The sequence below is a fragment of the Charadrius vociferus genome, unplaced genomic scaffold (genome assembly GCF_000708025.1).
Source record: "Charadrius vociferus isolate BGI_N301 unplaced genomic scaffold, ASM70802v2 scaffold109, whole genome shotgun sequence".
Lineage (NCBI taxonomy): Eukaryota > Metazoa > Chordata > Aves > Charadriiformes > Charadriidae > Charadrius > Charadrius vociferus.
This window is the reverse complement of record NW_009650060.1, coordinates 1633251-1657684: the sequence shown is the minus strand read 5'-3', so window position 1 is coordinate 1657684 and position 24434 is coordinate 1633251. Positions and strand designations below refer to the sequence as shown.

The 24434-nt window shown below is 40.2% G+C and overlaps 1 protein-coding gene across 1 annotated transcript in view; it reads left to right on the top strand.

Annotated features, from left to right (window-relative positions):
- Window positions 1-24434, top strand: part of KYNU (kynureninase) — a 59526-nt gene that overhangs the window by 12937 nt on the left and 22155 nt on the right. Inside the window, exons 3-9 of the mRNA XM_009891703.1 lie at window positions 345-427; window positions 6724-6785; window positions 8227-8298; window positions 9703-9777; window positions 11126-11272; window positions 17097-17195; window positions 17963-18036. Of these exons, the coding sequence (XP_009890005.1) occupies window positions 345-427; window positions 6724-6785; window positions 8227-8298; window positions 9703-9777; window positions 11126-11272; window positions 17097-17195; window positions 17963-18036 (612 nt within the window). The remainder of the gene's footprint in view (window positions 1-344; window positions 428-6723; window positions 6786-8226; window positions 8299-9702; window positions 9778-11125; window positions 11273-17096; window positions 17196-17962; window positions 18037-24434) is intronic.

Below are 24434 nucleotides of genomic sequence, written 5' to 3'. Positions count from 1 at the left end.
CCATCCTGCGCCCCGCACCACCGTGCCCTTTCCCGGCGTGCCTGTTCCCGGAGGCTTATTGTACCCCTCCAGCCACTTCCAAAGGGCTTGCGAAAAAGAAATTCTGAGGGATTTCTAAAGGAGTTTTGGGGGCCAAAATAAATAGTTTTCAAGCGACTGAAAAACTGACAGAAACCAACAAACACATTGCATTTGCTATGAGCTTTAATGGCATGATAGCAGTGCCGTGCTCAGCTTAGGTGAGTCTCCTCCTCCAGATGTGGGGTCTCCAAATCAGGTACGTTTCTTAGGACTGATCCAAATGGAACCACATATGTTTTCATTGCTTCTCTCTTCCTTTTCAGAGGTGTCCATGGACACTTCAACGGTCAGCGCCCGTGGGCTTTGGCAGATGAGTGCATCCTGGACCTGATGGCTGAGCTGGTTGGTAGGTGTGAACTGCAGGGAAAAATCTTTCTCTAGAAATGACAACATTTTTTTTTTTTTCTTTAAGATTGAAAGTCCTGAAATTCTGTACTCGGAATTTAGTTCCTTGCATTCTTTTGTTTTAAAGTAGTTTTTCTGACTGCTTTATGTATGGACTAACGTTTTATTTTAAGGCTGTAAGTGATTTAAGAGACGAATGTATGAGATAATATACGAGCATATACATATCACAAAGCTAATTGCAGCAAAGGGTTTCTTGGAGCATCGTAAACCACTTGGTCTAACATGTGAAGCCCTTTTAAAGGGCACTTGGCATTACAGATTCTCAGTTTCTCTCCTAGAATTGAACCGATGAACTTTCCCCTTTGAAAAATGATTTCTATCCAGACATTTTCTGCTTTTCCTCCTTTCCCCGCCACTAAATCCAGCCTCATATTTGAGAACTGCTTATGTCAATGAAGCAGATAATTGGGGCAGGACCTGCTATTTGTAAGTTCCCATTACCCTGCTGTACCCCTTGAGGAGTCTGCAGTGCTGCAGGACCTTGGCAGTAAATGCATCTGGTTATTCTGGAGATTGAGAAGAAGCCCTGGAGACTTCTCCTGGTGAGTTTGCCAGCCATGAAAGCAGTCATCTGAGTCTGAATGCAAATTTCCTCTATCGCCTTTTACTCTAACCTGGGTGTAGTTGCTGAAATAATGTTTCACTGGGATTTCCTTCAAAGTTGTTGCTGTCAGAAGGGGGAAGAGAAGTGATCTTGGCAGGGTTTCTCACAGACCCAACTCTTATAGCCATTGTCAAGGCCAGGTTAGTAGATTTTAGTGAGATTTGGCCAGTATTTCAATTTAGCTGTCAATACTGACTGTCTGAACTGAATTATCATGTGTTCATTTGTGCCTTCACTAAGGAAAAATATTACGGTTAAGTTGACCTACTGTATACTAGATACTGTCTCGTAATTTCTCCTCCAACTATAGACAGATGTTCAATGAGAAAGTTATGGTTTTTCTCCTTCAAGAGAAGCAAATGGGGTCTGAACAACTGGAAACAAAGACATTAAGGAATGTTTCATGACAAGTTTATTTATATGTCTATAAATACAGTCACTTCCTGACTTCTTAATGAAGTTTCCAAGTAGCTAACATACTGGACATTATTATTAGAAGAGAAAAAATATAGGAAAATATTGTTGTAGTTGGTCTATCCATGATGTAAGCTCTAAGATAACATAAATATGAGCATGTCTACACTGGGCTATGTGGAGCAATCTCATCTGCAGAATGAAATAAAACCCGAAATGCAGATTGGTTGTTCTGATTTTGGAAATTGCAATTGTAGTACCTGGTATCGCTCAGGAGGTTAAGAAATGGCTTTTCTTGCTTTCATTACTTTCAAGGGCAAGCTCAGTACATTCATTCATTAACTATCATAGAACATAAAAATGTGAGAATATAAAGGGATGGAGGGTGTTGAAATGCTGAACGCAGCTCATTTAGGGATTTCTCTAGTTTGACCGATCTTTACCAGCAAGTGGATGTTCTCATTCTGGTAGGGTATAACTGGGAAGCTGTGGGCAGGTGGGGAAATGTGACTTGTCACACAACTAGCCCTGTGCATAGTAAGGGCTTGTAAACCTTGAATTTAGTTAACTGGAGAGCAGAGAGCTTCACTTGCATTGTATGAGAATGGGAGAGTATCACAGAATCACAAAATGGTCGGAGTTGGAAGGGACCTTCAGAGATCATCTACTTCAACCCCCCAGCCAATGCAGGTTCACCTACAGCAGGCTGGACAGGAACGCATCCAGGCAGGTTTTAACTATCTCCAGAGAAGAGGACTCCACAATCTCTCTGGGCAGCCTGAGCCAGTGCTCTGCCACCCTTAAAGGAAAGAAGTGTTTCCTCATGTTGAAGATAGAATTTCTTGTGTTCCAATTTGTGCCCATTGTCCCTTGTCTTGTCGCTAGGAATCACTGAAAAGAGTCTGGCCCCATCTTCTTGACACCCGCCCTTTAGACATTTATAAGCATTGATGAGATCCCCTCTCTGTCTTCTCTTCTCCAGGCTAAATAGCCCCAGATCTCTCAGTCTTTCCTCACCAGAGAGATGCTCCAGTCCCTCGGTCATCTTTGTAGTAGAGTAGTCACACTACATTCTTTCAGGGACCTAAATAAGTAAAGTAACAAAATAAGGCCATTGATGCTCTTCATATAACCAGGTCCCCCAAAGGGTGGCCTGAAGCACCTGAATTCTCATACTTCTCTGCATCACCTTCTGTGAATGTTGGCCACTGCTCTGTTTGCAAACTGGGGGCCCCCGTGACCTCCCCGCAGGGTGTAGGGGCAGGCTGAGCGCTGACCTCCTGCCGGTGCCGGGGTCGATTTGGTCTCAGCTTTAGTTTAAGAGTCACTGCAGAAAGCAGGGAGTCAGGCTGGGACTTTTTTTTCCCTCAGCCATCTGCCTTGTAGAGGCTGCCAGCTCAGTGTGTATTAATATTTGTTTAACTAAAAGACATATCCTGGGTTTAAGGAGAGGGAAATGAGAGCTTTGCTTAAACTTCATCTAATTGCTTGTCAGTCTCCTTATTCTTTTCTTTTCCAGACTTTATATGACATTAGCATTTTGGTTTTTTGGTGGTGTTTTTTTTTTATTTTTTTATCACATGGCCAGACTACACTGAACTTATTACAATTTTATTCATTTTAAAGGTGTATTGTAAAGTTTTCTATAAAAATTATGACTGAGGTCACCCTACCATTAACCTACTTTTGTTTTTAAAATGCTTTACTGGGAAGCGTTTCATAGTCCTGTTGTTCTCCTCAACAGTAAAGTGCACGTCAACGTATTATTGGTTTGGATTCTGTTCTCTAGGATTTTTGGGGCTTTGCTTAATTGAACTATAAAATGTGGTTTGGGCTCAAATCTGGTCCTTAGATTCATGTGCCAGCAGGGTTTTATTTATGTAATATCCTCATAGCTTTTTTGCAGGACCTAGGTGAAAGGTCCTTAGAATGCAAATTAATTACTATTTCGCAAATAATGGTTGCATTGCAATAAATGCTGATTTTTAAAATTGTAGATAATAGTGAAAAGGCGAAATGAATAAATGCAGAAAAAATTCTATATTAAAATGCTCTTTACCAATGTGGTATTTATGATTAAATACTGTTTTCCAGCAAGTTGTAATGCTGAGTATGTATGAGTTGAGTGAATTCTGAATTTCCTTTTTTAGTGAATTTAATGTAAGAACATAAACTGAATTTTAGCCTGTTTTTTATTCAATATTGAATATGATATGGAGGAGGAGGAAGAATTGTTATTTCTGACTCTAAGTAGTAGTAAGTAAGTAAAAATTATTTGGTGAGATTTATTCAGGACTGAACTAAAGACTGTAAAATATCTTTGTCCGTTTAATGGTTTATAGTGCTATAACACCTTGCTTATTAAATGCAGTCACATTTTCTTGTTCAGTGAAAGTTACAGTAGTAAATATGTTGTGAAATGCAAAGTCAAGGTCAGTGGAGGCCAAAGCTTGCTTTCTGTGCTCACGCCGAGTGGCATAACGGTGGTGACGGTAATCTCGGCTTCTCCTACCAGACTTTATTAAAACATTACAACCTTGGCAGGATCACCTTCTGATGGAACAAGATTAACTGTATGGCTGCTGCTGTACAATGTGCTCTGGCAGGTCTCTGTTGAGGGAAGAGTGAACGCTGAGCAGATTTCTAGTGACTTTGAGTGATATGGATTATTTGAAATAACCAAACTGTTCTCAGAATTGGGGCCCTCAGCCCTTTTTCAATCATGTTACAAAATGCTTTTTACTTACTCTGGTGAGGATCAGGCTCCCACTGCCGTCAGAGAGGAGAAGGATGGCAGTGTCTGCCTAACGCAATCATAATTGTCTCTGAAGTTGTACTTTGCAAATGCTGCTTCCTTTTATTAAAGAGGAGATTTATCAAGCAGAACATACAGGTTTTAGCCTGTCTTGGAGATACGGTATAAAGTTAGGAAATAAAGAAAGCAAACATAATTTTGTCTCCCGTGTGCCGGGTCTTTGAATATTGTAATAGGTTAATTGGATCATAGAAAGGTTGCTTTCTGAAACGCAGTGCAGGTTATAAAGGATAACAGTTTTCCAATGACACGGATGAGGTTTGTTTTGTGGGCATGAAATTCAATAATGGAAAGCTTTTAATAAATATATAATTTACGGAAGACCAAGACTTACATGACAAATGTAGTGTCATATTTAATTTGGGATGCTAGCATGCAGCTAAAAGTGATCTACAGATTAACCATTTGTTTTATACGGAAACGGTACAGCAGGCAGAGGATTGCTCGTGCAGAATGTGCTTTGAAAGCCACAGATTTCATGGAAGGAGCAGAGGGAGAAATAAGAACAATACCATTTCTTGATGCTATCCCTTTTTTCAGCCTCAAGAGTTCCATAGAAATATTAAGACTGCAAATAATACTGTTTTGAGCTGCAATCACTCTCTCTAGCTGTCTTCTGTATCTGCAATGGAACAGCCACAAGGTGACCTCTTCCAGCAGCATGAAGCCTGTAGATACAATGCTATCAGAGGGAAGAAAAGAAAGCAAAGGAGAGGAGTTTAAGTGAGGAAAAGAGCTTATTTTTCCCTATGAAGAACTAGGGCTACTTATATTTCTTCCCCCAAACTTGATGATATTCCTGGTGTCTGAAGGAGGGAATTTATTCACGACATCTCTTTTTCCTCCTGGCTCATCCCCTAGACAGGTCCTCCAGAGTCACTGACAACTATTAACAAATCTTCCTGTTCAGTCCTGGGACATTTCTAGTGGGAGGTGTCCCTGCCCATGGCAGGGGGCTTGGAACTCAATGATCTTCAAGGTCCCTTCCAACCCACACCATTCTATGATTTCAGCAATACGAATAAAAGCCCTTGAATAACTTAATCAGAATGGTTCTTGGCTTTTCTTGTGGTGCTAGAAGCTGAGGTCTTCTTGGCAAAGATTTATGAATGAGGTCTTCTTGGCAAAGATTTATGAATAACCCCTTCTTGATTACAGATTTCCACGTTCTTTGGCTATATTTGCTTGTATTGAGTTCGACCCATAGTTCTGTCCTTTTCCTCGGCTAGCAAAGTAATAGCTCCATGAACCTAAACTCTGTGGGATATGGTGGCAGTGTCTCGGTGCTCTTGGTGCCTTTCCCTTGTGTTGCCTGGGACCTTGTGTGCCCTCCAACGCAGGGACAGGAGAAACCCAGGATTTGCCTCTCTGTTTCTTGTGACCCCGCCCTTACCCTTTTTACCCTAACATCATGTTTTCCTTTCCTCTTTATCGATCTCAAGGGTGGCTGTTGCCCTCTTTGCCTGCTTACGCTTGTCTTCATCCCTCGCTGTCTGCAACCTCTTTCCATCGTCATCCAACTCCACTTCTGGGGTGATGACTAGGGCAAGGTGCACGAGCCCATCATCCGGCTGAAGAAGACTCTCAAAGCACTGATTTGTGTCAAGGGTGAATTACTGCTTTTCAACAACAGACATCAGGCGAAACGGAAAGAAACAGGAATTGATTTTCTCCATATCTCAGTGGCGCCTGCCCAACACGCAGTCCCTCATCCTGTCTAAAACATTTCAGCAGTGGTTGATAAGGGTTCGAGAATTTGTTACTAAATACTTTGTAATAGCAATAAGTTGTTACTCCATTAGCTCTGCCCGTGATTAGCTGTAGCCAAAAGGCATCTGTTATTAGCCTTCTTGGGGCTAAGTGGGTATGCCTTCTTCCTCACTTGCTACATTAATAACGGTCTGTTATATTCAATAGGCCAATTTTGCTTTTTTTTTTCTTTATTAGGGGTGAGATTTCGCTTGACATTATAGTAACCACTTGCAATAGATGATTGTCTCAATATGTTTTCTGACTTGTTTTACATATAAACTTATGACAAAAATAAGCCTGTGAGTCTTGCTTTGCTAATGGTCTTCTGACCTGATTTTTGTCTGAGGTACTAATGATAATAAATCCACTGGTGGCTTGCCGGGAAATGGAAATACTTCATTGGTTTTTGTTTTCTGAGGCTGACCTGAAAAAATAAATATTTTCCTGCCAGTGTGGTGTAGTGAGTCAGACAAGAAATCTTTTTACTTCACTGTGATGACACCTCAAACGTTTGTTTACTTTCCAGTCTTTAGAGAGACATTGACCAAAAACATACTTTTGTTTTCTCAACTCTGTACTAGATTTCTCCGCAATTATAAAGAAAAACCCTAACCAGCTTTGTTTTTAATTATTATTATTATTATTTCAGGGGCCCAAAGACATGAAGTAGCCTTAATGAATGGGCTAACTGTTAACTTGCACCTCCAGATGGTATGTTTTTACAATGTTTATTTGATGTTCTGTCAACAATTTTTTTTTTTCTTTCTTTGTGAATATAAGCAAGATGTTTCCTGAGGACCTCATAAAGACAGCAGTGGATGATAGCCTAGCTTTTCTTAAGCCTTGGGAGTTGTACCTTGTACTATGCTTTGGCTTGTACAAGACCTGGCTCCACTAAGTATTAAGCAGAAAAGCTGGACAGAGAAATATTTTCAACGACTCTGTACTTTGAAGAACTTTGTGCTTTGAGAACTTCTCAAAGTTCTCGCACGTGCTACGTGTCAGTCCTCAGAAAGGAGACCTTATTATTTAAGAAACATTTACAAATAACTTCTCAAATTTGAATTTCACACCAAATTTCAAAGTTTAAGAAACAAGAGCTCAACTGTAAGAAAGACAAAGCAGTAATTTCAGTCAAGCTTAAAATGCAGTTGCATATGAGAGATGGCATTTTGAGTTATGCTGTTCTGTATGTGCCGAAAAAGTGGTAAAGCATCTGATTTTGATTTTTATGACATAGTGGCCGTGAATGTGGTTGCTCTTATGTGCAAGTCTCTCTGTGGTTACATACAGCCTGTCTCTGGTTCTCTAGTATTTCCAAAGATTTGGTTTAACTGAATGAAGACATGAAGCTTCATTTTGGGTGGTTCACACGAAAAGATTTATCACTCAGATTCACTCCTCTGTAACATGTCTCTGACCTTTGTTAAATAAAGAAACCTGAAGCTGGGGAGGATGAGGCTAGGTAGAAGCCAGTTTACCTGGCTTCTCTGCCCCGAATTAGGTGTAACGCAGCCAGACTTGTGCCAAACTGCTCAGGTACACAGCCCACGCTGAGCCCCGTGTAACCACTGCTAGAACGAACGGGAGGGCTTGGAAGTCTTCTCCTACTCCTCTCAGTGTGATGACAAACCCAACTTGCCTCCAAGCAAGGAGCTGAGAAGGAAAGACCATTCACCCACAGACGGTGAGATGGTTGAAAGTGAGGTCTTTGCAGGAGGTTTAGTCCTTTGGTCAGGCTTACTTCAGAGGAGGGGAGGATTAAATAACTTATGTTTTAGGGCAGGAATGGAAATCCAATTCCTCTGCACTGTTTGTTAGTCTTCAGCTGTTGCTTTTGCTTGTGGGATGAAGCCGGGTGAAATCCCAGCTTCCCTGGCTGCAGTCAAAGCTTTGCCATCGATTTCTGTAACTGCAAGTTTTCACTGCTGGATTTCTGTGGCCTTTGTTATGGATATATGAAATACAGTATTATAACACTTTCCTGCTTTGATAAATGTTACACGGACAAAGAAATATTTGTAATTTCTGGGGGATTCTCTGTAGTCTGCATGAAAGTCAAACAGTCTTTATTAAGTTATATACTGGGAGCATCTCTCTCATCTCTGCTTAGATACATTTCAACATATCTTTTTTCTTTTGTTCTTAACAGCTATCTTTCTTTAAGCCTACTCCAAGACGCTATAAAATTCTTCTAGAAGCCAGAGCCTTTCCCTCTGACCATGTAAGAAATTAATATTTCACTGTATTTGTATTATTAATCATATTTTTCCAAAGAATATCAGTAGCCTGATTTGAATATTTATTAGCTCATCTTGTCCAAGTAACATTACAATAAAAAAATCTGTCAGAAGCTTTTGAGCTCAGCATATTTTACAGATCGTAGCTTTATTCCTTTTGTTCAAATAAAAAATGTTACAAGAGGAAAAGATTGAATGGGTACATTGATTTATTAGTCTTTTTAAAGACATTGAGCAAACTACTGGCCTAAATCAACTGAAGTTGTAAATGTTTTATTAATTCCTGTTGCTGTTTTACTTTATGAAACCAAATCAATACAAACTCACAACATTAACACTTATATATCCCCAGACAGAGATGGAAATGTTTGTTCTTAGCACTTTAGATTACTAGTTCAAACATAATTTGTCTGCTATAAAATAGGAGACAATAGCCCGTGCATCACAGCTTAGAGCAAATTAATCTTTGGGTTTGTGGCCCACTGCTACTTTATCATCAACGCTGTAAACTCATGGAAATTGATAACAAATTTGATCTCTAAGGTGCGATAAAAATGACTCAAGCTACTAACAGGTTTATTTGTAATGAAGATGGCGGCACAGATGTATAAACCTCAAATTGCCTTTATTCTAAGTAATGTTCATACTAATCCCATGTTTGTTCCAGACGCACTTGTACATTTGGACTCCATCTTCTTAAATTTCTGTGGCACTTCACTAATGACCTGTGCAGCTCCCGTCACTCCAGTTCTCGTCATCTAATTTTAAACTATTTTATAGTATTATTTGATGATTTTTATCCTATCTCCAGAACCATTATTTATTGATAAAATCGGTGGGTAGGATTTTCGCAATAGCCTGAGAGTGTAGAGCTCTCATTTCCTCCCAGCTGTGCAGCAAATCTAAGACAGGAGAGGAGCATGGGACAGCACGTATGTGCTGACCAAACCTCCTTCGCGGTGACAGCAGTGCATATGTGACAGCCTGGCGGTCAGCACGTGCAACCAAGCAAAGCGGGTACCCGAGGCCCCTGGAGAGGCGATGTTCGGTCGTCTTTGTGGCTGTTACGTGTGCAGGCTTTGCTTGCCGGCATGTGATACAGCACATCCTCCACCACATTTCCACCTTCGTTCTGGTCCCTGAACTTATCCAGGAGGATTTCGGCTTTGACTTTATCCTTGCTGTCTGATGATGTGAATTAAATTCTGATCTTTTTCAAACCAAAGGAAACCTAGAAAGTTTTCAATGGAGTTGGATTAGGCTTTAAAGCATTAATTTTAGCGAAAGGCAGGCATCTGAATCCCTTTTCTGAAGTTCTGATGTGTTTTCCTTTTAGTTGTTTTATCATGTAATTGCGCTAATGTGCTCTGTATGGAAATGTTTTCCAGTACGCTGTTGAGTCCCAACTTCGACTTCACGGACTTGATGTGGAGAAATGCATGCTCATGATGCAGCCACGGGAGGTTGGTGAGAAATATGTCAGTTCTGCTTGCTACGGCTAAGGGCAGAAGCCTATTTTGTAGGAGAGTAGTCATACATTCTCAAATATTCTAGTGCCTAGCTGCAGAAGTTTTGATCTATTTCTACTAATACTTTTAGGTAAAATTTATGAATCATGTGTTCTGTTTCTGTGTACATGTTTTGGTATTAGAACCCATTTTATAATTGGTTCAACTAGTGCCTTTGCCTTGAAGAACAAAAAAATGTTATTTTCATTACTTTTCCTGCTTGCAAAACCTGACAGCATCCTGAGAGAACTGCAAAACGTAGTAGCTCATTGAGAAACCCCAATGTCCTTTTAATGTCCTAAGGTAAAGGATTGCCATAACACGAACAGCACTGTGTCTGTATCAGCACAGACTAAGGGAAAGGTCTGCTTTGGGTAATATGCAATTCAGACTAATTTGAAAGACTGCCGTGCTTCACTTTTGCTGTATTAAGAACTTTGCCACCTAACTATAAACTGATGGTGACCTTTTGCTTCTGAAATCTGAGTCATCTTGTGAGTAAAGAGCCCACTCCTGAACGCTTGATAGATTTGCAAAGATTGTTGAGATAATAACAGTTACTTGCAATTCAACAATCTTGCCCAAGCTCTTTTCAGTAACAAGTCTAATTTAATTCTAGGTTTTCACTGCCTAATTGATCCCTAGGTGATGGTATGTTTTACATGATCCCTTGCTAGGAAGATGGGAGGAGGACGGGGCAGTAATTTTCCTACAAAGAATCAAGAATGAGCGGGTTTGGGTTTTTTTCTTTTGAAATTCCTCTATATTTAATGACCCCAGGTTTGGGGATTTTTGTACTTTTGATGATGTGAGACTTATTGTTTTTGAAATATAAATATGGCAGGTTTATAATAGCTTCCTGTGGGATACAAAGTTTATCAGAAAAGTACAGAGTGAAACTGATAGACAACTTTCAAGTCTTGCGGGTGTCACAAATTTCAGATGCCACATAAAAATCATTATACATGCTGTTTGCACCAGGACTTTTTTTACTGTAAATTAAAACTGTCTGAAATATTAAAGGGTATGAAGCATGCTAGAATATGAAGTGAATAGATTTTTTATAAGTGGCACCTTCAAGATAAGTTTGCTAATGATTTCTCATATTTTTTTTTTTGAGGTAACTTACTCATAGGCTACTTCATAGCACTACCTTTGTGTATCATTACCGTGCTAAGGATTTGCTTTTGATCTCCTTATGCAAGCAGCACGGCTCATGGTAAAATATAGATTATGAAATAAGAAATGACAGTTTCATTACTGCCAGACTTCATGCAAAATGTGTGCTTTAACTTTGTTTTAGGGGGAGGAGACCTTGAGGATTGAAGATATCCTTGCTGTAATTGAGAAGGAAGGGGACTCTATTGCTGTCATTCTGTTCAGTGGGGTGCAGTACTACACGGGACAGCTGTTTGACATCCCTAGAATAACAAAGGCTGGCCAAGAAAAGGTAGGATTGCTCCAAACCCGTCCTTTTCACACCAATTTCAGATCAACTCGCCTTGTGAAATATTTTCGATTTCTATTTTTTGTGAAACAAAACAGAGCACATGTGGAAACTTGTGGGGCTCTGATAAAAAGTAAAAGCAGTCTGTGCCCAGATCCTTTTGGGGGCTGTGTGCTGCATGAAGAAAGAGCCCTGCAAGAGCAATCTTGCAGGTGTGACTTAAACTATACGGAGAGACAATCCATGGCTATTAACTTCTAGAGGATTTTTCTTGAAGGACAGGATTTCAAGAGGTTCAGTGGAGAAGGAGGAGGAAGTAATCACAGCGCTAATCTCTCTTTAAAAGTTAGTTTGTGTTAAATTTCTGCTTTTTTGGAAGACTTCCACGATTTTCCTCCTTTTCTGCAGCCACACTGTGGCAGTTTTTGCCCTCAGTGAGCAGGGAGGTGAGCTCCCCTTGGAGCCAGCAGTGTTCAGACTCAGCTGATCAGTTTTCTGGAGACAGGCACAACGTGGAGCACATCAACATCACAAGACAACTATATTTTAGTGATGACTCAACCTTCGGAGCTTGCAGGCAGTGTCCTCTGTGGACATAGCTGTAAAACTTCTTTAACCATCTCAGCTGCCTCAGGAATCCAAGAGAAAATAGTTTTTAATTAAGTCTTCTTATCAACAGGAGGTCACCAGACTTTCCGTAGGGGCAGTCTTTTACTGGATGTACCTTATCTCATATAAGATTAAACCACTCAAGGATAAACTTATTTAGTATCTCTGGGTTTTGGCAAACCAGCTAACTATTTATATTTGATGTTTTAACTCTCTAGAGAGGTTCCTGGCTCACATCAGGCTATACATCTTCTGTTGCTATAGGTTTGGCAGTGGGAATTTTTCTGGAGGTCAGGGAGTAAGTTATGCTGCTGGAAAGTGATGGTAAAGTCTCCCCTGAGAAAGCACAGCAGGTGTGAGAGCTAGTGCAGGGCCCGTGGGGTATAAAAAGGGAAAGTTCTCACAGAGCAGCACCTGGCAACAAAATTGGTCCTGAACACAGTACAAAACAAGACTGACTTCTGACATGGAGGCAGAAAACCAAGGAAAAAAGAAATGGGGGTGGGGGGGTGGGGGGGAGAATCAGCTGCAGGGGGGGAACAGGTCTGTGTATTAGCTCCATGCAGCTCTAAAAGCAACACCTTCATGATGCCTTCCTGGAGGGTCTTCCAGTACTTTGCTGACCACAAATAATCAAAAAGCTATGCTGAAATGTTTGAAAGGGAAGATAGGTTATTAATAGGATGATGCCACCCACTGCTCTCTCACTCCTGGTGGCAGCAGAGCTTTCGTTCAGCCTCCAACACCTGCATGCCTACAGTGCTTTTTCCCCAAAATCTGCTCTGTGATGTGTCTGAAAGGTGTCTGAGAGAGAATTTTTTCTTCTCTATTGCAAATATGAACAACCTGGGAAAAGTCTATAACTTTACCACCTCTCTAAGGATGTTCTCTGGACTTTGGGATACATGCTTGGATGAGTGGAAGTGATGCAGTTTCACTGAAAGCTATAAAATACCCCAAAGTGGCTGAGAACCTGTTTTCTGGGGAAAAGTAGTCACTGATAGTTCATTATGTGGAGCGAAAATGGATTTGATGTTTATATTATCTGAGGAGATAGCCAGGATTTGGAGGAGAGAGCTTAGCATTTCTATAAAGTAGTGCAAATAATATTATTAACTCAGGGGTATGTGCTTCCACGTGGATATACACAAAACCACCGCACACTTGTATAGAGATTGTATCATGTTAGCAAAGAGGAGAGCAGCTTCTGACAGCAGTTCAGTACTCCAGCAGGCACAGATAGATGTCAAAGTCCTGTTTCTACCTGCATGCCTGTTAGAAATGCCATAACACAGAATTGAATCTCTTCTCCCAAAAATCTTTCAAAAGGGGGAAAAAAAAAATCCCAACCCCAAAATTATGACCCTCTCTGTGATTAGGGTGCATAGGACTGGGATTCAGGTAGATTCATGACCTAAAATGTCATTAGTGTGTTTAAAAAGAAAAAGTAATTCAGCCTGAAGAACTGCTTGAGTACTCAGAAGGCTTAAAGAGCATGAGCCAGCCCTGTTTTTATTTTCCCACTGTCAGGCACGTTCAGCTCAATTTCCTTCTGGAAAAACAATGGCTGAGCCAGAGTCATTAACATCTATGTAATGTGTGTGGGCTTAATTTCTGTTTGGTGGCATCCAACCAGTCCCCATCCCCAGGCTGACAAGCATTCAGGACAGTAAGTGTGTGGACTTAAAGATTATGTCTACTTGAAGAGCTTCTGGACCTGATGAAACTGGGATTGTCTTATTCATAAAGTATTATCACAGAAAGTCTGGAAGTCCTTTAAAATGTATGTTAAAAGAGGATAAGCCTGAGAAGTCACGTTCATAGCAAAAATGCAAGCCTCCCCATCCTGGGGATGAAGGGTGGTGAATGACCCCATGCGCCTGAACAGAAAATAGTTTGGGGAGAGTGACAAGCAAAGGAGTCAGAAGGGGAAAACACAAGGTGGAAATGTCATTTGAGAAGAGGAGGAAAAGAATTGCTTGTCAGCCAGTATAACGGAGAGAAAAGTCCTACACAGATGGTCTTAATAATTCTTTTAATGTACAATTGAAATAAGATCCTGCAGTGTTGTGCCCTATCAGGTTTTGGCTAGAGATTTGAGCTGCCAGCTCAGGAGGTCTGGAAAATGTCCTAGGATTCTTGAGGTCAATCATTTATGAATTAAGTTACTGATTTCCTTTTACATTTTTTAAGCCAATTTCCTAAGTTCTCTACGTACGTTAAGATTTCTCCCAGAGTGAAAGCTCTGCACATAGACAGCTTCATTAAGTCATTAAATATTAAATGAACTAAATTAAGCTTGAAAAATTACCTCGGGCTATTTTTCCATCTTAGTCTCTCAGATAAATCAAAATTACTACATATTGTGCAAGAGACTCATCAGCAGGCTGAAGAGGATGTAGCAGTTTTCCTTGTTTCACCCTTTTGAGCTTGCTCTAGAGGATGGAGGGGGTTGAGTCGTTTTATTCCTCTACCAGCGAAGAAATGGCTGACTTTTAGGAGACTCTACCTTTCAAATACAATTTTCATTTCATAAGTTATATTGTACTTTCCACTGACTCTGTACCGTATGTAAAGTATTTTAATCTCCTGAGTCCCAGTAGGAAGAGCTTTAAGATCCTTCATCTTCATTGCTTTTCCTGTCTCTCTTTCTAAATGCCCCAGCTTTGCTGGTGTGAAGCTGTCATTTCTCTCCCTCTCTCCAAATGTCATTGTCCATGCTGAGTTGTTACCTGCTGGTTATCAGCAGCTACCCAGACACTTTGCAGAAATGACTTTTAGATGTTAGAATAAAACGGAAGAGGCAGGGGAGAGCACATGTCCCCTTCTTCGCCCAGAGCAGATGGAGAGCTCGGTTTTCCCCATAGTCTGGGGAAGCGACATTCCCACGCAGTCCTTGTTCTGCGTGGCTTGTGCAGGGAGAGCTGCTTCAGTTTGTTTTACTTTTTCCCATGCAATCTGTGTGGCTAAACATTTGCTGTTTGTGCGACTCGAGTGCCAGACGCCTCCCCTGGGAAAGCAAACCAGCACCACCCATCTTGCAGATGACGACTTCAACAAAATGGTACGAGTGGGTGTTTCTGAGATGATGCAGGAAACCTGCCAGCACTGAACCCAGATTTTCAGGCAGTGCCTCATTCGTAAGTTAAATAGTGCCCAGTAGGATTTACTAACCAATTTCAAAGCGTTGGAGAGCAGTTAAAGCAGTTCAGGAAGATGACCCACGGGTGGCATGTTGGTGGCCATCCTGTTTGTGAGCTACGAGGCCACAGTGTGGGTGCAAGCTGATCTACTCCAGCTTGTGTCAGTGCCCAGGGAAGTTTGTGTGTGTCGAGGTTACAGGTATAGATATGGCTATGGAGCATTGTTATACTGCCTTTACTGTGAGGGCATCCAACCTGCTAGTGTCCTAAGGAGTCTTGTCCTACCTCCCATCTTCTGTCTTCTAATAACTTGTCATCTGAGTTGGAAGAGACCTTTAAGATCATTGAGTCCAACCATCAACCTAACGCTGCCAAAACCACCACTAAACCATGTCCCTAGACATGTGCTTGAACCCTTGTTGACAGGGAAAGGACAACAAATTTTAACACAAGACTTACTGTAGAATTAAATTTCTTACAGACTTTTTTTTTTTTTATGAGCAACTGCTGGTTTTTTGTTTGTTTTAATTTTGTTAATGTACTGCCAGACACGTACATTCTGCAAGACTCTCAGCATATCGTGTTATTCCTTGTTTCCACTGCAACCAATGAATGTGTCATAGAAGTTCTTCAAAAAAGTTTGTGTGGGACATACGTACAGAGGGATATCTGTAAATGTTTAAATCCAGTCAACTGAAGTTTTAAAGTTAATGCCTTAAAACCCTCTGAAAACCTTCTTGTTCAATAGCAGATTTGCTTTAGTTTGCTGTAGCTTATTTCTCTGAACCAAGGCCATTTGGTCTCTGAATTGAGAGCGTTCCCACGGGCATTCAGTGTGCTTCGGCTTCTCTGCATTAGCTTTGTCTTAACTCACTTGAGTGTCCCTGTGAAGACAAGCCACCAGGAGCGTGAAGGCTAGACTTTTTATTGGAACTTTGCTTCGGTTTAAGAGCAAATGTTCAGATCGTGCAAATGCTATGGCAGTGAGTTTTCTTCGCATCGTTTTGGAGCAGCTTCTCAAGCTGATAACTTCACTAACGCCTCCATTAGAATTAGCGTGTCACATCTTAAAATGCTGCTTCATCCAAATTGTTATCTAGTTTATAGAGAAGATTAAATATACCAAAGTACCGTTTAAATAATTTAGCTAAGGCTCCCTTCGTGCAAAAAACCAGCAAGAGATTCTTAACAAAATCCTTTGTTTTATTATTGGAGGTTGATTTTTCTGAAGCCTGTGCTCTCACTTTTATCCCTACCGTGCTGCTTGCAAGCAGGCTGTTTGTGTTTTAAAAGCAAGATGCAAAACAGCATTTAATTTGTAGTCCAGGCACAAAAAGCAGTTTTATTTCTCTGCCTTTAAATAAATAGCAAAGCTTGGAAGAACTTTTTCGTTTAAAAATGCTGCCATCCAGTGGTTAGAGTGTAAAACAGCTACTTTTTTGATTTATTCATCTGTGGTCCTTATATGCTCCCCCCACCCTACCTCCCAGTGCCCTGTGCAAATTGTGGTTATGACAAATACAACACTTTTCACAGAGAAATGACAGAATGCTTTTGTAAATTTTTAGGGATAGGTACACAAGTCCTTAAAGCTCAATGTGTTGCATAGGCTGCTATCTCACCCATTTGGATTCCCAGAGAGCAAGATCCTCACAGTTTAAGTATCAGGGAGACGTTGAGTTTAAGTATATAGTGGACTGTAATTGTTCGTGAGTGACTGGCATCATTACGTACGTTACTATTTTGTCCCTGCCTAGAGCTTGTCATGCCATACAACAGCTCGAGATTATGCATTCACTCTGAATAGTTATTTCAAGTGATTCCGTTTTACTGCATGAGAAAAAACTTAGGAAGCTAAACCATACTCAAGAGCCCTTGAAGACAAGCCCACAAAACAATTAATTATTTCTACATCTAACTATGGTATAGAAACCCTGTTTCCAGTAATAACTCAAAACAGATGGGACGATAGCGTGCCTATATAGAGAGCAAGTAAATCTCTAAAGATGATTTTTCAAAATAATTTTGTAGTGATGATTATCTTGATGAGTATATTAATTAACTCTTTCCTGCAGGGTTGCTTTGTTGGATTTGACCTGGCTCATGCTGTTGGGAATGTAGAGCTTCATTTGCATGACTGGGGCGTAGATTTTGCTTGCTGGTGCTCCTACAAGGTAAAATAGATTAATTGTTTGAGACTATTTTCCACAATGTCACTTATGATGGGTCAGCAAACAGGTCAGATGAATAAGAACTGCACCTGAAGTGATCAAGACTTGGCTGAATCTTTTTACCAGCTACAACGAGGAGATAGATACTGACTTTAGTGGTGGCTTTGTTAGAAGAAGTTCCAACACATAGCAGTGGCAATAACCTGTAAGGTCTTGTGGGTTTGAGATGGATGCTAGTGGTGGTTAAACATCTGCTCTGAAGCACATGCAGCTCTTTGGTCACAGTATCAGAGGCTCTTCTCTTATTTCCCACACTAAGGTGGTCTTGCAGCAATAAGATGTTCTTAAGTGGTCCCTAAATAAGAGAAAATTCTTGCCTAAAAAATAATTTCAGATCATAGAACAAAGTATCTTTAGTTCCTTTGGCTTCTCTTGAGATTAAGAATTGACAGATATAGTCAGATGAACTGTTTGACTTTGCCATATGTATTATGACGTAGGACTCTTTCAGCTGTACTTCAATTTTCCAGCCTTTTGTCTGTTAGACTTCCAATATTATATGTAAGCCAAGAAAGATATTTTTAGAACTAATCTGAAATAATATATCTGTTTTTACCTATATCAGCACTTAGAGAAAAATGCTAAGATCTCCAGTTAGAAACCACTAGAAATGTTAAAATTGGTCTATTTTATAGAGCAGTGTGAGGGAAGGAAAGCTATTCCTTACAGATAATGAGCACAACTTGTACATGTTGATTTATTATTTGCAGTATTTAAATTCTGGAGCAGGAGGCCTTGCTGGTGCCTACATTCATGAGAAGCATTCACGGAGTATTAAACCAGCGTAAGTATATTTCTATACCCAAATAAAAGGTGCTGTGAAGTTTAAATGGGAAAATATCTTCCCTTTGAGTTGAGAGCTGAAAGTGAGAAAGGGTATAGATTCCTAGGCATAAACTACGGACATGTGTATATATGTATAGATGCAGAAGAAATTCCCTGCTCAAAAAAACCCCGTCATTGGGCTAATATTTGTTGTTGACTTATTGCATCAGTGAAAACTGTAGGAGAAATTTAGATCATAGAATAGAATCATAGAATAGTTTGGGTTGGAAGGGACCTTTAAAGGTCATCTAGTCCAACCTGACCTTCTAGACCTTCACCTAGACCAACCTGAATGTGTCCAGGGATGGGACATCTACCACCTGGGCAACCTGTTCTAGTGTTCCACCACCCTTGTTGTAAAAAATTTCTTCCTTATGTCTAGTCTGATTCTTCCCTCTTTTAGTTTAAAACCGTTACCCCTTGCCCTATCGCAACAGGCCCTGTTAAAAAGTTTGTCCCCGTCTTTCCTGTAGGTCCCCTTTAAGTACTGAAAGGCTGTAATAAGGTCTCCCCAGAGCCTTCTTTTCTCCAGGCTGAACAAGCCCAACTCTCTCATCCTCTCCTCATAGCAGAGGTGCTCCAGTCCTCTGATCATCTTCATAGCTCTCCTCTGGACTCGCTCTAACAGGTCCATGGCCTCCTTATGTTGAGGGGTCCAGAGCTGGATGTAGTACTCCAGGGGCGTCTCACCCAAGTGGAGTAGAGGGGCAGAATCCCCTCCCTAGCCCTGCTGGCTGCGCTTCTTTTGATGCAGCCCAGGATGTGGTTGACTTTCTGGGGGCTGCAAATGCACATTCATCATAGAATCATAGATAATTTGGTTACCTGACTTTGTTGCCTCTCATGGGTTGTTTTATGGCAATTTTAGTAAATTTTGAAATTGTTAATGTACATGCTCACATCTTAAATGCATTTCCTTCTTGAAGTCTGCTATCATTTCTAAACTAAATATAATCATAAAAGAGAATGTTTATGATATTAAAACCAAGTAACCTAAGTCATTCCTATGAGACTGTTTAATGTACAGACAATATTTAACATTTTCCTCTAAAAATGGATTTTTTTAAAATCATTGAAGTCTTCGGTTGGTGAACAAAATCAAAGACAATTTCAACTCTGTGTCTAATAGCTCTTTAATACTGGCATGTTTTCATTAAAATTATATCCACTGGTAAGGCTAGGAAGAATTACATGGAGATCTGTGTTATCAAAGACTGTATAATCCATGAAAAGCTGTGCTATCAACTGAGGTTAGCTGCATTAAAAATACCCAAAAACGACAAAAACCAACTGTTATTTAAAATGTTAGATGACTGTATGTATGTATATTAAGAACAGTAGGATTAATACTTCTAATGCACTGTGAAATGTAAACATTTCTTTCTGGCTATAATGCTTGGAGAAATTGCTGGCGCTTTTATTTTAGCTTGAAGAAGGCCAACTAAATCAGGTTTCAGAGAGAAATAATATTATAATAAGCAGCTTCGCTGCACTGTGTGCTGGTTTCAGACTGTCTAGACTCCCAGGAGATAACAAAATAAAGCTGATAAGTTCTTCTCCGTCACCCATAACAGAAAACTCATTAGGATGACATATAACCTATTGTGAGCTGATTTGATTCTCACATGTGAACACTGGCAAAATATTCCAAATATCTGGATATTACTTCCGTAAAGTTTTGGGGCTTTTTTCCTGCTTCCCCATTAGCCAGGCACAGGCATCGCTTCTACTGCCAAAGCTCTGGGCCCTGGCTGTGGGGAGCTGGGAAGATGCTGAGCAGTGAAAAAAAATGTGAGCCGGCTAGAAATCATAGAATAGCAATAGGAGGAATAAATAAAATCTCGAGGACTTTGAGTCTTTTTTCCTCCTTGATGAAATTTTGAAACTTCTGTGAGGGTACTAGCTTGGTATTGTAGGTAAAAGCTTAAATTAGTTTTTCCTGAACCAGCTTCTTCATACATAGTCATTAACTTGTGTACTGAATCTGGATACCAAATGTCTTAAATACAATTGCCTATACGAAACAGGCTTTTTCAGCCTGGGGCCCAATTAAGGATATAATTCCAAACTTCCTGCATAGACCCTTTGCATCATTTAATCATAGTTATTTCATATTTCCTGAGATTTGATAATCACTCATCAAATTGTTTGTAGTTAATATGCCCCGGTTGCATTACTTTTCTTTCTTTTCCGCATCAACCAGACATTTCAGGTCTCCAAATAAGGCAGTGAGACAAAGGAGAATTTGTCTATGTCAAAGTATTCAATTTTATAGCTGATTTAAATGCAGAGCAATTTGCTGTATGTTGTACAATCAAATAGAGTGGAATTTAACTGCCCTGGAAGTTGCAGGTTTTATGTTGTATCTAAAAAGTCTTCGGCTGTCGTCTGAATCAAGGATGACACCCAGTGGCCAGACAACTTCATTCAGAAACAGAAGCACCAAACACTTTTGTTTCTTTGCATCTCAGCACACACGTAAGTGGGTAGTTAAATTCCAATCCAGTCGATAACCTTTTGTCATTTAAACTCTCTGAAATACTGTTTTTAACTCATGGCCGATATTATGCAAGTCACTTTACCCACCCATATAGATTCCTTTAATTTGTCTCATCCTTCATATTTTCTGCAAGCTATTGACTAAGTAGTTATTTTTATATTGAAATAATGTATTGTATTTTAATATAAAAATGGATGTTCTGACCATGTTCGGAGAGGCAGACCCAGAATGTTTGTCAAGTGCCTTCGCCTGTTACTGACTGAGGCTGGGGCAAAAAAGGACATATGTAATTTTCAATAAGTAAAGAGCTTAATCCAAAATTTTAATTTTAAAAGCTACTGACCATCACCAAAGGTATTTAGGTATTTTGTTTTAACTTCCCATAATTCCATAATTATGTTTTTGTCTGGACCCATCCTTGCTAATAAAAGCAGTGTAAGCAAACAGGCGCTCATGTTGTAGCTATGCACAGTTTCGGAAACTGGGTTCCCCTCCAGCTGCTCCTCAAGGGTGCTGCTCCATCCAGAGCTTGCTCCCTGGACAACAAAGCACTTATTTGCTGCTGTTTTCTTTTAAAATGCGACTTGTGAAAGAGTTATTAATTTATTAAACAGCCATACCACCAGCAGCTATGGCCATGCCCAAACCACTTTCTGCTTTGAGTCTGCAGACTGAGGTTGTGACAGCCTAACCGCCAACCTACGCAACCCGAAAACAGTGTTATTCAGTAACACCGTGCCACATCCCAGCAGACAAAAGGCAACACCAATCCCTTTTCTCCTCTTTATGGATGAGCAAGCTTCAGCAAGAGTTTTTAGAAGTTGGTTTAAAAAGTTCCAAGTTTCCAACTTAAAAAAGGATTTATGCCCAAGAGCAAAGTTCGATCCGTGGGTCTGACATTTGGAAGATGGACGCTACGGACAATATAGACTCATATGTTCTCTTGTTTTGTGTCACTGCAAACACCGTCCCACACTCCCTGGCTTCGCTAGGAATAGTTCTCTAATTCACTGCAAGGGCCATGGGTCTAAAAGATACATGTTGTAACCATCCTAATTAACACCTGGGACCCAAGTAGGTTGGGTAGTCCTTTTCTAGTCCTCTATCTTTCTCCCTAGAGCAGTAAAACTGAATCAATCTGACATATATGGGTCCAATATATCCCTGTTCTTTCATGATCTCACCTCCTTTGAAGTCTCTTTTAATACTCGAATAGCTTTTTTAATACCTGCTCTATATATCTCAATGCAATATATTCTTGGCTAATTGTGCTAGAGTGATTTCTCTATGGGAAAGTTTCAAATAAAAAAAGACCTAAGCAGAACTACAAAAAACTACTGAAACTGTTTGGTGAGGGCAGGCTGATCCTGTGCCACCAAGTTTCCACATAAATGCATTTATGTTGCCGAGGGGAGGTTTCCAAGACACAGAGAACACTAAGGTGACCTACTAATACTGAAATTTTGCGTGACTATCTTTTTGAGCTTCAGAAAAAAATTGTGGTTTTGTCTTTGTTTATTTTGTTTTTCCTTTTCTCTTCCCCCGTTTCTCAATTTCTCCATTTAGAAAAAGAAGGATAATTAAAATCTACCAAGTGAGTTAGCTATAGCAAAATGTGAATGTTTGTGAGCGCCTGGGATAGAAGGTACAGAAGTCAGGTGTTCACAGCAGAGTATCTGCAGCTGTAAATGTGTAGTGAGTTCAGCTCTGCTGTCAGATGGCATAAGGGACAGGAGGGGACAAACTCGTAGAGTCCTGAAATAGGAGAAGGGAATAAAAGTCCTAGTCAAATCCCTGTAAGAAAAAGTAAGGCACAATTTAAAAAGATGAAAGGGAAATAAATGTATGTAAAGCAGCCAGGAGAATAATAACAAGCTTTGGCAGAGGATTAAATGAAAACTGTACACAGGCTAGTGTTTAAAATGAAAGGATTTATCAAGACTTAACTTTAGCACAGACTAGCAGCAGGTAGAGTTTAAAAATAAAAAGTTTGTGTGATGGGAAGAAATGCTGTATGTGCAGGAAGCAACCGATGTCCAAAGAGTGTGTTGGTTTTTCCTAAAGGATTGAAAAAATTAAATCAAAGAACAAGAAACCAAAAGATAACTATTTCATACTAGCTTTGAGAAACACAAGGTATCTTCAGACAATTTCTTCACAGTCAGGGGTGAGATATCAACCCTTTCTCTTAGATCACTTTCTTTTTTGGTGTCTTGATTCCAGTGAAAATGCCAGAGCACAAATAGCTTCTTGCTACTTTGTTATAGAGACCTGCACAGCTTTTTGGCATGTGAACTTTTACCCTGGCATGAGATAAACAAAAATGTTATTCCAGCTCCATACATCTCCCCTTTCCCATTTTTCCAGGTGCTCTGTGTCCCACCCTGCTTCAGTGCAGACCTTCTCTGCCCAGTAATTTTGTTTTGCAAGAGGTTGCTCAACCCGTCCAGGGTTGATTGCTCCAGCTGAGTTTTTCTCTAGTTATTTTCTTATCTATGAGGAGACACCATGTTACTTTTTCTTTTTAAGTAGTGCCACAAAATCCCCAACTAAATAGCTGAAGCTTCTGTGAAACTCCTGAAAATAATGCAGTTTTGGAGCAATGAGAGTTGGGAGTAAAGAAGAGACACAAAAAGATTGGGAAGGTTGTTTTCTTATCTACTGTATTGGAAAGAACTAAAGCTGCTCTTGTTTATAATGCTTCCAGGAATGATAGAATAAGATAGTCAGACTCTCACTGACTCTTGGAGTCTATCAGCTCTGAGTGTCTCAGCGCTACTGAAAGTTTTAGCAGAACAGAGTACCCTGTCCCGGACAAGGAGAGGATCTGGAGAAGCAGTGTAGAGCCTTCCAGGGAGCTGTGCTGAACACAGCAGGGGGAAAGTCAGTACCCACAGATAGAAGTGTACAGGCTGCTGCTTGCAGAAGGGTTTGTCACTGGTCTTGGTGGACTCAAATTGTGGACTATGGATAAACTATTCGTGCAGTGCAACCGGTGTTCTCTGAGTGCGTAAAGTATCCCATACTAAGGTAGAAATGAACTGTTTCTTTGCCAGGGAGATGAGGACAATTTAGCTCCTTGAGCTAATTTAGAAACCAAAAGTTAAAACCTCCCCTGGGAAGAGACTGTTTAGGAATAAAGGCATCGGCTAATTAGGCTTAATTGCATTGTCTTGGGACAAGTGATTTATTAGGCCAATCTAGGCCCATGATGGGCCTGCAGGGGTGTGTTCTCGGATTCACCAACTGAATGGCAAATATCCAAGAGCATTTTTTAACTTTGGAGCGAGTGTCTGGGAGAAAAAAAGAGAGAGGATAATGTGCATTCACATCATCTATTCCCATTCTCATTTCTTCAACTCTGTACACCCTTTTACGTAGCTCCGATGATTGTCTCCTTGTTCTCTGTCAAGCATTTTCTCTCCCTATTTCTTCAAATCCTCCCTTGTAATTAAGCTGTATCTTCAAGCAGTCTTGCTTCTTTTCTCATTATAAATAATCTTCTCATTCGTTCCTACCTGAAGGTCTTCCCCTATATTTTGTCATCTTTGCCCTGGTTAGATTTTAAGGACTTTGAGAAAGGAGCTGTGTGTCTACTTGTAAACTTATGGGACTGTGTATGAGTACACGTGCCGTACATCAAGTCTGCGTCACCTATAGAATAGTTGGAGTATGAAAGTAATGTGCCGTTTCCATTCCCTGTGTGTACTCCCATGCTACCTAGACACTCAACTCTTAGTTCTGAAAACTCAAACCTTAAAATGGAGCACGTGGAAAACCAGAGATGTGGTTCCTGTCAATTTTCCCAAATATATACAGTAGTGTTTTTAAAAAGCATGGTGCTGGACTCATTCCTG